General features: G+C 42.4%; 1 protein-coding gene across 1 annotated transcript in view; it reads right to left on the bottom strand.

Annotated features, from left to right (window-relative positions):
• The window catches only part of otog (otogelin), an 82,325-nt gene that overhangs the window by 23,156 nt on the left and 46,542 nt on the right, over nucleotides 1-12,627 (bottom strand). Inside the window, exons 28-34 of the mRNA XM_072464651.1 lie at nucleotides 12,480-12,506; nucleotides 11,488-11,736; nucleotides 7,350-7,625; nucleotides 6,288-6,405; nucleotides 5,397-5,476; nucleotides 2,779-4,929; nucleotides 216-1,021 (exon numbers count right to left, since the gene is read on the bottom strand). Of these exons, the coding sequence (XP_072320752.1) occupies nucleotides 216-1,021; nucleotides 2,779-4,929; nucleotides 5,397-5,476; nucleotides 6,288-6,405; nucleotides 7,350-7,625; nucleotides 11,488-11,736; nucleotides 12,480-12,506 (3,707 nt within the window). The remainder of the gene's footprint in view (nucleotides 1-215; nucleotides 1,022-2,778; nucleotides 4,930-5,396; nucleotides 5,477-6,287; nucleotides 6,406-7,349; nucleotides 7,626-11,487; nucleotides 11,737-12,479; nucleotides 12,507-12,627) is intronic.

Genomic DNA, 12,627 nt, shown 5'->3' with positions numbered 1-12,627 from the left:
GGTCATGTTCTGTTTTATGTTTTTGTGTTTACATGTTTTTTTTTTCTAACTGTCATGCTAATTTAGTCTGTTAAATTTGTTTTTTCTCTGGTTTGAGCCTCTGGAATTCTAATCTCAACTTGTTCTTTTTATTTGTTTAGTTTTTATTATTCAAACAAAATATCAGTACTTTTAGTTAAACATCTCCACCTATTTATAGTCACAAATTCACTCACCGTACACGCGCGGGCCGTTTGAGGGCTCACTGTCGTCGTCCTCTCTGGGCTTTTTGTTGTGTCTAAAACTAAGGACGGCGTCGCTTTGGCCAAGCTTGCTTCTGTTGTCCTCTTCACTCCTTCTTCGTCTTCATCCACCTCTTTCGTCGTCGCTTTGCCCGTCAGCGTCGTCATTTTGCCCGTCAGCCTTTCGCCCGTCAGCGTCGTCGTTTTGCCCGTCAGCGTCGTCGTTTTGCCCGTCAGCGTCGTCGTTTTGCCCGTCAGCGTCGTCGTTTTGCCCGTCAGCGTCGTCGTTTTGCCCGTCAGCGACGACGTTTTGCCCGTCAGCATCGTTGTCGGAGCAGGCGTTGTTGATTCACCAACGCTCCATTTCGCTGGCGGTGTTGGCGCTTGCGAAGACGGCACAATTTCAGCTCTTTTGGTTGTCGTTTTTTCATCGACTTTAACCGTTGATGTTTTAGCCATCGTTCTGGACGTAGTTTGGAGTATTTGTTCGGATGTCGTCGCTTTAGTTTGACTCGTGGGTTGGGTTTCTGCCGTCAAATCCTCTTTAATAGTAGCGGCAGAAGCCGTAGAAGTCATAATTGGTCTGGAAGGTTTTGTAGTTGTGGTGATTGTCGCAGTAGTTGGTGGAACGGTGTCGGTGTCAGTGACTCTTGCAGTGACGGGGGCTCTCGGCGTGGTTTTGACAGTAGTAGTTTGGAGTTTGTCGAGAGGAGGACGAGTGGGTTTCGCCGTTGGGATCAGACGAGTTGTGACTTTCTCTGGAGTAGTGGAGTCTTTTGGAGCTGATGTGGAGGAAGTGACTGGAGCTGGAGAAGGAGGATGAGGAGATGTCGTAGAAGCAGTAGTAGTGGAAGATGTAGTAGAAGAAGCAGTAGTAGTAGAAGCTGTAGGAGTAGAAGCAGTAGCAATAGTAGTAGAAGTAGTAGTAGAAGCTGTAGGAGTAGAAGCAGTAGCAATAGTAGTAGAAGCAGTAGTAGTAGAAGCTGTAGGAGTAGAAGCAGTAGCAATAGTAGTAGAAGCAGTAGTAGTAGAAGCTGTAGGAGTAGAAGCAGTAGCAATAGTAGTAGAAGCAGTAGTAGTAGAAGCTGTAGGAGTAGAAGCAGTAGCAATAGTAGTAGAAGCAGTAGTAGTAGAAGCTGTAGGAGTAGAAGCAGTAGCAATAGTAGTAGAAGCAGTAGTAGTAGAAGCTGTAGGAGTAGAAGCAGTAGCAATAGTAGTAGAAGCAGTAGTAGTAGAAGCTGTAGGAGTAGAAGCAGTAGCAATAGTAGTAGAAGCAGTAGTAGTAGAAGCTGTAGGAGTAGAAGCAGTAGCAATAGTAGTAGAAGCAGTAGTAGTAGAAGCTGTAGGAGTAGAAGCAGTAGCAATAGTAGTAGAAGCAGTAGTAGTAGAAGCTGTAGGAGTAGAAGCAGTAGCAATAGTAGTAGAAGCAGTAGTAGTAGAATCTGTAGTAATAGAAGCTGTAGTGGTAGTTGAGGTGGTAGTTTGTGAATCCTGTTGATGAAAGCAGAGATTAAAATTTATTCATGTATTTCTGCTTCGTGCAACATTTTGAGGACGTTTCCCCCTTCATAAAACAGAATATTTTGTTTTAATTGTCAATTGCTATGGCTAATTTCTCAGTTTTGAAAGGTATGAATGGGTAGTAAAAACTCAAGTTGCTATAGACCTCTCTTCTCAAAAGAGACTTAACAATACCAGAATATTGTGATTATCTCATCGAATGTTTCAGACTAATATTGTGGGCTGTCAAAATACATCAAATTACAAGCTTCTTTTCAGCTAAAAACAGAGGGAAACATTGATTATGATTGAGGGCTGCAAGATTCATCGCAATCGAATCTAAATTGAAGTTTGAATGGACGCAATTAGCAAAAGGCAAAGGCTGCAATGAGAAAATCTCCTTATTCTGCATAAAACTGCTAACCCTAAAGTGTAGATCCATGTGATTATTTGTATTGGTTTGTAAGTTCTTTTATCCTTTTTTAGTCGTGTTGCCAAAAACTTCGGACAGAATCTTATTATAAGTCTTTGAAATATACCAGAATTTTTTTGCAACATAGTCTTGTCCAGGCATTTTAAAAGGAAAAAGTATTAGGCACATATTATCTACAACATGTTTCAAGGCGGTAGAGCTGCGACGTCACGTGACTAGCCGACTATAAAAAAATAATTTTGTTTTGTAACAAAGACAGTGGTATAATTATAAATGCTTGAACCTCATCCAAGACATTTACCGGCACATTTTAGCTCATTCTTTTGGATTGTGATGAAACCAAATATTGTAGTGATATTCATTTTGTCAATATATTTCTGTAAGCTCTCACCTCGACTCTGCCTGTGACCGGACGCTCTGATGCCGTTGGCTTTTCTGATGTCTCAGTCTTCGGCCGGAGAGTAGTTTCCAGTGTCGTTTTGTGAGAAGAATCTGGTTGCGAAGTTACGGGACGAGTCTGTACTTTGATTGTAGTAGTTGAAGGTTTAATTGAAGTAGCAATAGTAGTAGTAGTAGAAGTTGTAGTAGCTTTCGTCGGTGGAGAGTCTTGAATAGTTGTAATGCGAGGAAAATGCCATGGATCTGATGTCTGAGCTGCTAAAGGAGTGGTAGTCGGAGAAGTAGTAGCAGCAGCAGTAGTAGTAGCAGCAGTAGTAGTTGCAGCAGTTGCAGTAGTTACAGACAAAGTTGACATTTTTGAAGTACGTTCTCCTCTTTGCGTAGTCGTAAGTATTTCCGGCTTCATCGTTTGCACTGGAACTTGCACTCTAGTCGTCTTGACTTCTTCCAATTTTGTCGTAACTTTGTAAGTTTTTGGCGCAGTAGTTGACCGCGGTGTCTTTGCGGTAGTAAAAGTCGGGGTCGTAGTAGTAGTAGTAATAGCTAAAACTTGTGACGACGTATGTCTGCTTTCTCTTGTTGTTTCTGGGGAATTTGTTGATATTTCTTCCTGTTTCGGAACTTTACTGGTTGTTGTTTTCCAGTCTGAAGATGGCTCAGAGGTAGAATATTTATTTGTTAGAATTTCTATTGGACTTGCAGTACTAGAAATAGTAGTAGTCGACGACGTAGTAGCAGATGAATGAGTAAATGCAATGTCAGGAATCAATGGTTGCTGAGTCGTTTTGCTTGTAGTTGTAAGTTTCTCAATTTCGACAGGAGCTTTTATAGTAGTTGTATGTACAATATGGGCAGTTCTTGGTGGAGAAATCATCAAAGTAGTTTTTGCAGTACCTGTGGTGGTAGTAGAGGTAGGTGGTGTTGTAGTAGTAGTTTTTTTGGGTACTAAAGTAGAAGCCTGCGTCGTAGTCTGCGTTGTCGGACGAATCGGCAATGGCATGGTCGTTGTTTGCATACTTTGTACAACCGGTTTGGTCAAAATCTTAATAGTTTCGAGTTCTTTTGTAGTAACTTTAGCAGGAACGGTTGTTTTTCCAGCTTCAGTAAAAGTAGTAGTAGTTGTAATAGTTGTAGTAATAACTGGAGAAGTAAAAGTAGTACTAACTGTAGTGCTAGCTGTAGATTTAAAAGTGCTAGCTTTCGTGCTAATATCGTTAACTTTTATTGTTGTAGTTTTGTCTGGTTTTGGGCTAATATCTCTAGCTTTTATTGTTGTAATTTTGTCTGGTTTTGAGCTAATATCGCTTGCTTTTATTGTTGTAATTTTGTCTGATTTCGTACCGATATCGCTAACTTTTATTGTTGTAACTTTGTCTGGTATCGTGCTACTATCGCTAACTTTCATTGTTGTAACTTTGTCTGGTTTTATGCTACTATCACTAACTTTCAATGTTGTGACTTTGTCTGGTTTTGTGCTACTATCACTAACTTTCAATGTTGTGACTTTGTCTGGTTTTGTGCTAGTATTGCTAACTTTCATTGTTGTAATTTTGTCTGGTTTTGTGCTAATATCGCTAACTTTCAATGTTGTAATTTTGTCTGGTTTCGTAGTAATATCGCTAACTTTTGTAGTAGCAGATGTAGTGGTTAGCTCAATAGCACCTGTAGTAATTGGTTTAGTAGTTAATTGCGTAGCCTTTGTGGTTTGTTCGACTTGTTTTGTGCTAATTCCGCTAACATCCTTTGTCGTTGCGCTAGGCTGCATGCTAGTTTCGACCGATTTTGTTGTCACTTCGACTGGTTCTCCGGTTGTTTTTGTAACTTCCATATCAGATATTGTGGGTTTGAGAGCCTCTATGCCGGACACAGTTGAAGTTGTGGTAGACTTTGTTGGTTTTGTTGGAGATTTTGTGGGTTTTGTGCTGACGGCGCCTGGTTTCGTTGCCGTTTTCAATGGTTTAGTGGTAATCTTTGATGGTTTGCTCGTAGACTTGGTTGGTTGCGATGGTTCAGGTGTTGTCAAACTTGCTATTTCACTCGTTCCTGTGTATTTTAATGGTGTCCCTGCAATTTCCGTTGTTGTTGTTGTGGTTAATTTAGTTGGTTTGGAAACAAATTCACTGGGTGTGGCGATAACTGTGGTCATTTTCGTGGTGATTTCTGCAGGTTCAGTTGGCACTGATGTCGTTTGGTCGGTGGTCGACATGACATTTGTGAACCAAAACAATGCTGTGATGGCGTACGGAGCGCTGGATGTGGTCTGGAAGTCCAGGGCAGGTTCTGTGACTCTGGAGGTAAAGTGTTGGAATTCAGGGAGCGCTACAGTAGATGTTGTGGTGTCTGAAGTGGTGTCGGAACCAACAGGGGGATTTATACCTGAGAAAACCAACATAAACATGATATTTTTACGTGCGCTCACTCACTCACTTAAAATAAAATGTAAGTCCATAGTTTATAGGGAACTGTATTTTAGGGTAGAGCCCTACACTAGGTCTACACTATAAAGATAAAAAATGAATTATGAATTAATAGGCGGGGATAGAACAATGTTCTGGACAGTTCGAGCTGGTTCAGAAGAAGACGGAAATCTACGGGAGACGAGAGATGCGATGCGATCCGTCACGCTAATAAACAAACGCACGTGTGTGTTGTATCAGTCCGCACGGAGGAGTGCGCATACGCACTTCGGCCTGCGTTCTCAAATCGCCGAAAAATCGTCCATTGCGCCTTTAACTGTTTATTTTAAGGTGAAAGGAGCAGGTTTATAAGATTTTGTTCAAGATCAAATTGAATTTTATATATATATATAAAATAAGCCCCTTCGACTGATTGAACCTACTCACAGTCTTGAAGGTGAACACAACGATGAGTGATCTCGTCCAGCACCAGGTGAGAAGGACAAACTGGGAGACAACCTTCCACTCTGAAACACAGACATCACACTCTTTCATAACACTGACCAGACCTAACCCCACCAAACCATGTCCTGGTTTAGTCCTGTTTGAGCCCTGTTTTAATCCTGGTTTAGTTCTGGTTTAGCCCTGGTTTAGTCCTGGTTTAGTCCTAGTTTAGCAATGGTTTAGTCCTGTTTTAGATTTATTTTATTACACATTTCACCCTGGTTTAGTCCTGGTTTAGCCCTGTATAAGTCCTGGTTTTGTCCTGAATTAGCCCAGGTTAAGTCTTGGTTTATTCCTGGTTTAGTCCTGTTTTAGCCCTGGTTTAGTCCTGTATAAGTCCTGGTTTAGTCCTGATTTAGTCCTTGTTTAGTCCTGGTTTAACCAAGGTTTAGTCCTGGTTTATTCCTGGCTTAGTCCTGGTTTAGCCCTGGTTTAGTCCTGGTTTAGTCCTGGTTTAGTCATAGTTTAACCCTGGTTTAGTCCTGAATTAGCACAGGTTTAGTCCTGGTTTATTCCTGGTTTATTCCTGGTTTATTCCTGGTTTAGTCCTGGTTTAGTCCTGATTTAGTCCTGGTTAAGTCCTGATTTATTCCTGGTTTAGCCCTGTTTAATCCTGATTTAGTCCTGGTTAAATCCTGATTTACTCCTTGTTTAGTCCTGTTTAATCAATAGTTTAGTCCTAGTTTAGTCCTGGTTTAGTCCTGTTTTAGCCAGGGACAGTATGGCCTTCTAAACCACGTTAAAAAAGGCTAAAACTAAACTAAACCCTTCATAAATGGTGGACAAATTAAAAGGTTATGAGCTTCCCTTAGAGCAGCAGTCGACTTGTCTTACTGTGGGATGGAGGTGCAGGCGTCGGCTCGAGGGTCGCTGCAGGTTCTGAAGCAGGGCACGGAGCACGAGTCGTACCTCCACTGACACTGAGGACCCACAGAGGTGTCCGCACTCGGGCCTGAACAAACAAAGCTCAGGTTAAAGATAATACTTACAGACATCGACATGGGCCAAATCCTGGTAGAATTCCACAACTTTTTTTTTTTAAAGATTTTTTTTTGCCTCAGGCTCTATTAGACAGGAAAGGGCAGTGTGAAATGAGGATGTGAGAGAAGGGAGGACATGCAGTAAACTGTCGGAGTCGGGATTGAACTCACGACACTGCGGCCAGCCGCCTGACCAGCCAGTCCCTCCTACATTCTGTTCAAATGCAGAAGGGTCTGGAATCCAACCCAGATGCTCCAATTTCCAAAGGGAGTGATTGACAGGTGGATTAACCAATCAGGCAAACGCATTGTCAGTTCGTGTCTAAACAAACATGGAGGCTTACGAGGAAAAAGTAAAAATAACAGACTGAGAAACGTTGCCGACTTCTGCTGAGTCAACAACTCTGTAAATCTGAGGTAAATTAAGTTATATATTTTGTTCTGAATGTTCCGAAAATATTTGAGCGATGTCTGAGAGACACGTGACACAAATTAGCGGCGGTGGTTGGACCGGTTCATGCTTGGAGAGTTTTTTTGACGCCCCCGAATGGTCTGATTCCAGACCCTTCTGTATTTCAACAGAATGTAGGAGGAACTGGCAGGTCAGGCAAGTGGCTGGCTGCATTTGAAGCCTAGTATACTTGTGCTGTGCCTTAACCACTCGACCAGTAGGCAGCACTCCAGGCAGCACTGGTATATGTCCTTTAAAGAGGACGTATATTGTGCTAAATTGACAGAAAAAGTGCTTTATTCCAGTTTTAAGTCTAAATAATTATGCAAAATTACAATTTTCATATCAATTGTCAGTCAGGCCTAGTTTAGTCAATAAGAAATCCCAACCTCCTCTGTCCATGTGACATATGCCTTATTTCTATATGAAAATTTGACATAGCACCCACAATGGCGTGCGGCTGACCTGTGACCCTGAAGAGCGTGGCCTTGCGGTAGCTGTCCTTATGCCTGTACTTGAGCAGGTGGATGAGGCGTGTGGCATGGAGGAAAAACCCGGGCTTGGACTGAGCCTCAAGCGACACAAAGCCCGGGATCCACGTGTCCCTGTGCAGCACGAAGGTGGCGCCGTCCCAGAATGCAACGCTGTCACGCCACTTGGACAGCTTCACCTCGCCGCTCGGGCTCGCGAATAGGAAGTGGTTTGGACGTTCGGCGGCTTCGAACGAGACGCGAGAAGTGTCTGAAGAAGAGAAGCAAGATATGAGCAATGACCAACAAGGGACTAAACTAGGACTAAACTAGGACTAAACCAGGGCTAATCCAGGACTAAACCAGGACTAAACCAGGGCTAAACCATGGCTAAACCAGGGCTAATCCAGGACTAAACTAGGACTAAACTAGGACTAAACTAGGACTAAACCAGGGCTAATCCAGGACTAAACCAGGGCTAAAGCAGGACTAAACTAGGGCTAAACTGGGTATACCCCAGGACTAAACCAGGATTAAACTAACATTACTCCAGAATAATATTACTCGAGTAGAAAGACAAATTTGTGGTCCAAAAGATTAGGCAAGGCAAGTTTACTTGTAGAGCACAATTTGTACACAAGTCGAATCAAACTGCTTCACACAACAGGAAAAAAATGCATTAAAATCACAAAGACATGACAGAAATCACAAAATAGTTTAAAGCTGAGTTCATACTGCTGCATCCAAATTCGCGCCGGATGCCCGAGTTTGACGCCTGTACATTTGAAGGTAGACTGGTGTCCAAAATACAAACTCACCAGCAAACGTGCGTCCGAGGCGTGCAGTGCACATGCGCAGTAGAGGAGTAGTTGTGTTCCCCACTGTTGCTGTTCTCTTGGTGCGATGGCAGAACAGGTGGAGAAAGTGGCCTTGGTGTATTTACTTTACAAAGTGCAAAAATTGAGGCGATCGGCTCCGGGGCTTGTCTGGGTCCCGCGGATACTTCAGAGGTGAGCTGAGTTTAGTGAATATGATTATTTGCTCCAAGAGCAGAGTCTTGAGGATTTTTTTTTTTTTATTATCTTTGCAGGGTTTGTTTTGGGCCTTCTTGTGGGTAGTACGTAGGCACGTAACTAGAGCGTAATCTCTGATTAGTTGCTGCGCTGCGTCTGCTGCAAAAAAGTTCAGCTTTATCCAAATTTTATGCGTTGGGAACGCCAGACGCATGTCCAAAGCGTCCGGCGCTCACAACGCAGGGTTCGCGCAGCAAAAACGCTCAAAATTCGCCGCAAAAACGCTGAACGCCCAAGATAACTTTTAATGTAAACTAGATGCTTTGACACAGCAGTTTGAACGGGCCTTTAGACATAAAAAAGAGTGCAAATAGGTGGCTTTGGTGTATTTACTTTAAAAAGTCCCAAAACAGAGGCGATCGGCTTGGGGGCTTGTCTTGGTCCCGCAGATACTTTAGGGATGAGCAGAATTGAGTGAATATCATAATTTTCTCCAAAGCTGCTTCTGGATTATTTTCTTATTGGTGCAAGTTTTGTTTTGGTCCTTCTTCCGGGTAGTGAAATACATAAGTACGTCACTGGAGCGTAATTTTAGATTGGTTGCTGCACCACGTCGGCCGCAAAAAAGTTCAGCTTTGTCCAACTTTTCTGCGTCGGATGTTCTGGCCCAGAGGTCCTCAAAGTCCGAGATGGTTCATTGGGCACAAACATGTCCGAGATGTACTTTGGTGCTAGGCCATGGAGAGACTTGTATACAAGCAGAGCTTTAAAGTCTATTCTCTGAGCCTGAAGCCAGTGCAGAGACCTGAGAACTGGACTAATGTGCTCTTACTTCCTGGTTCTAGTCAGGACCCGAGCAGCAGGGTTCTGGATGTACTGCAGCTGTCTTACAGCTTGTTTGGAGAGACCTGTGAGCAGGCTGTTGAGACAAACACATGGATAAGTCTCTCCAAGTCTGGTTTAGACTAGGGATGGGCAAATTAACGCGTTATTATCGCATTAACTCATCACTTATTTAACGCGATATATTATTTTAACGCGCGTTAACGCAGGTGGGATTCCCCTGGTCCGCACCAGTTCTAAAGCCATTAGAAAGACAAACGCACCGGACGCGCAACGCGCCGGACTCATGTCCGTAGACAATGTTGTGCCTGAACGCGTTCATTGAACCCATTTTGGTGAACGTGAACTGAACGAACGGTATTACTGCTGACGAACGATAATATGAACGCGTTCATTCTGGTGTCTGAACGGCACCTTCGTTCTTTTTATTTCCGTTCAATAAAATGTCAGATTTCTAGAGACTTCCAGGCGAAAAACACCGTTAGGTTGCCCAAAAAGAGCCTATGTCTGGCAAGTGTGAGAGCTCCAGAGTTGTGGAGGCGATAGATTGCGCAGACAGAGATTTCGCCTGTCGCACCGCACTGCGCATGCGCATCAAAACAAAAAGCAGCACGGACGCGACCGCAACGTGAAGTCAACAGAACAGCAGGAGTCGCCCTTCTACAACCAGTTACGTGAGTTTTATGATAAGGTCGGTGAGGATGGGAACAATCTAACATTTATGTGCAAACTTTGCCCAGCAAGTTTTCCCTCATGTTTTTGAGAATATACTGTGGGGCTGAAAGCTGCTGCTGCTGCTAGTGTGGTGCTGAATGGACAGCAACAAATAGGGGAAGTCTATCTTCAATGTGAATGTAAATCCTGGTTGTGTAAGGATTAATAATTGGATATGAAGATGAAATCTGACACATATTTTCAGCAATAAACTAATACAATAATTGCTGCCTGTGGTTGTATTTGGGTTGTGGAAATAATTTAGAACAATTATTGCATAATATTGAAAAAAATAACTGAACTAGTTCATTTTTTGGAGCTGTGAACTTAGTTCAAAGTTTTGAATTATGAACTAAACTTGTTCTTTTTAAAATATATGAACTATGAACTGCACTAGTTCATGTAGAATTGTTTAAGTTAAAATGTACACAATGTATTAATTTGTATTTATTTTTTTGGTTAAGTGTTTGTTTGCACAACTAATGTTATGGCGCTTTAGTGTTGTCAAGTTCTAAGAATTTACAAACTGTACTGAAGTGTTTTCTGCTTTAGGGACATTTGGTACTAGACTGGTTATGCTGCTCCTAAAATGTGTTTTGAGTGTCTAATGTTTAATGAGATTACAATGTTTCATACGTTACCTCTGAAGTGGCCTGTTCATCTTTAATGATTGTGGCACAGGACACTTCTTTTGAATTAATTTTGAATTTTGCACGTAAAAATGCGATTAATCGTGATTAATCAGGGAAATAATGCGATTAATCGCAATAAAAAAATTTAATCGTTGACACTATACTTTTGATGTTTTTTAGATGCTAAAAAGTTGCTGATGTTATTGATTTGACGTGGCTGTTAAAAGTTCAAGTCTGGCACCTTGGATTAGCAACTTGGATTCATGCTCAATGGTTTGTTTGTTTTTTAGTATAAATATGTTCGATATTTTTTAAGATAACACATTTTTAAACAAACCCTTTGTGCAATGGTAATTTAGAGACGGTCCCTAACTGACGCCCCAAGCAGCACGCAGCTTCCCACACCGTGCAAGCGAACCTTCGGACAAGCAAACCTTCGGACTAGCGAACCTTCTGACTCGTAACTGTTCCAGTTGCCTTTAAATTATGGAACTCGACTTCCTGCTCCATTCATTCCTTAGGTGGAATTAGCCAAGTCTCATTAAAATAAATCAATACTTAACAAAGACAAAGCGGAGAGTGAGTTCCAGACTGATAATCACAGCAGCATGTTCAGACCTTCATGTTGACTGTAAATACTTCTACCGTATTTTCTGGACTATAAGTCACAGCGGAGAATATGTCGCACCAGCCAAAAAATGAAAAAAAAAAAAAAAAAACATATAAAAGTTGCATTGGAGTATGAAATGTGGTTCCAAGTGTGAAAATGACAAATAATATCACATATAAGTCGGTCCGGAGTATAAGTATAAGTATATAAGTATAAATATAAGTATAACTATGAAAAAAGCGACTTATAGTCCGAAAAATACGGGATATGTTTATAAAAGTCAGTGCTTTTGTCTCTGAGCTAATCCTTGGCTGGACTCACCATGAGGCCTGGACCGGCTCAGTCCTGGTGTCATCATGAACTTGGACAGAAGGCCCAGACTCTCACTGCTGTTGGCCCGAACCAGGAACACAGAACCCAGAGCACCAAGAGAACCAGGGGAGCCTGGAGAACCAGGAGAACCAGGAGAACCCGCAGAAGAGAGTGGCGAGATGAGATGCTCGATGCTCGAGGCCAGAACCGAGGTCCGGTCTCTGAAGGGGATGAGTCTGTACGGACCTTTGCCGAGGACTGGACACAGGCAGAGGTCACAAACACCACAAACACCAGCGTTTACACCATAAGAAAAGCAGACAACAAATGCTAATTTATTTCCATTTCCATCTAAGCGTTAGGTCATATCTGGGTGTTGGTTGCCCTGGTTACGGGAGCCGACTGCTCTGTGTTGTGACACCACTAATCCTGCAGAGGGCGCACTGTGCATGGTCTGCTTGGTTTGACTTTGCTAGAAACACACTTTCTCTGTTATTTAGCTCTAGCTGCAGACTTTTTGTCATGTCCAAAGTTTAACAGGCTGCTAACACTTATAATACTAATAATGATGTAAAACAAGTTTTATGCAAAACTAAATGTTAAGCTGGAGCTGAAAAGAACGAACCCCGACCCTGCGACAAGTTGGCCACTGTCCAGGGTGTACCCCGCCTAAGGCCTGAAGTCACTGGGATAGGCTCCAGTCACCCGCGACCCCGAAAGGGAACAAGCGGTAGAAAATGGATGGATGGATGGATGGATGGATGAAAAGAACGAACGCTAAAGTCTCACAACACTTTTAATGTTGGACAAACATAAACTATCCTGCAGTTTCTCCTCTAAAGAAGATTAGACAAAGCGTCTGTTTAAGGGCGAGTTATAGTTGTTTTTAGCCTGAGCTTCAGGCTGTGCAGCCATGTTTGTTTAGCTATGCTTTTCTGGAGGACCTGGGACAAACACAACCTGAACCTGATGGATCATGAATAGATCAAATGTGTAAATACCTTTATTGTAATATTCACAGTCGTAAGCTGCAAAGACAAGAAACGAAAACATTAACTTTGTAGATAGTGACAGACTATCTACTGAGATGGTTTATTCAGGTGGAGGAGAAGAAGAAGACTCAATAAACCAGAGTTCACGAACAATGTT

This window comes from Eucyclogobius newberryi, unplaced genomic scaffold (assembly GCF_026437365.1).
Source record: "Eucyclogobius newberryi isolate DKJ021-1_F unplaced genomic scaffold, fEucNew1.0.hap1 SCAF_5, whole genome shotgun sequence".
Lineage (NCBI taxonomy): Eukaryota > Metazoa > Chordata > Actinopteri > Gobiiformes > Gobiidae > Eucyclogobius > Eucyclogobius newberryi.
This window is presented reverse-complemented; position numbering and strand designations above follow the sequence as displayed.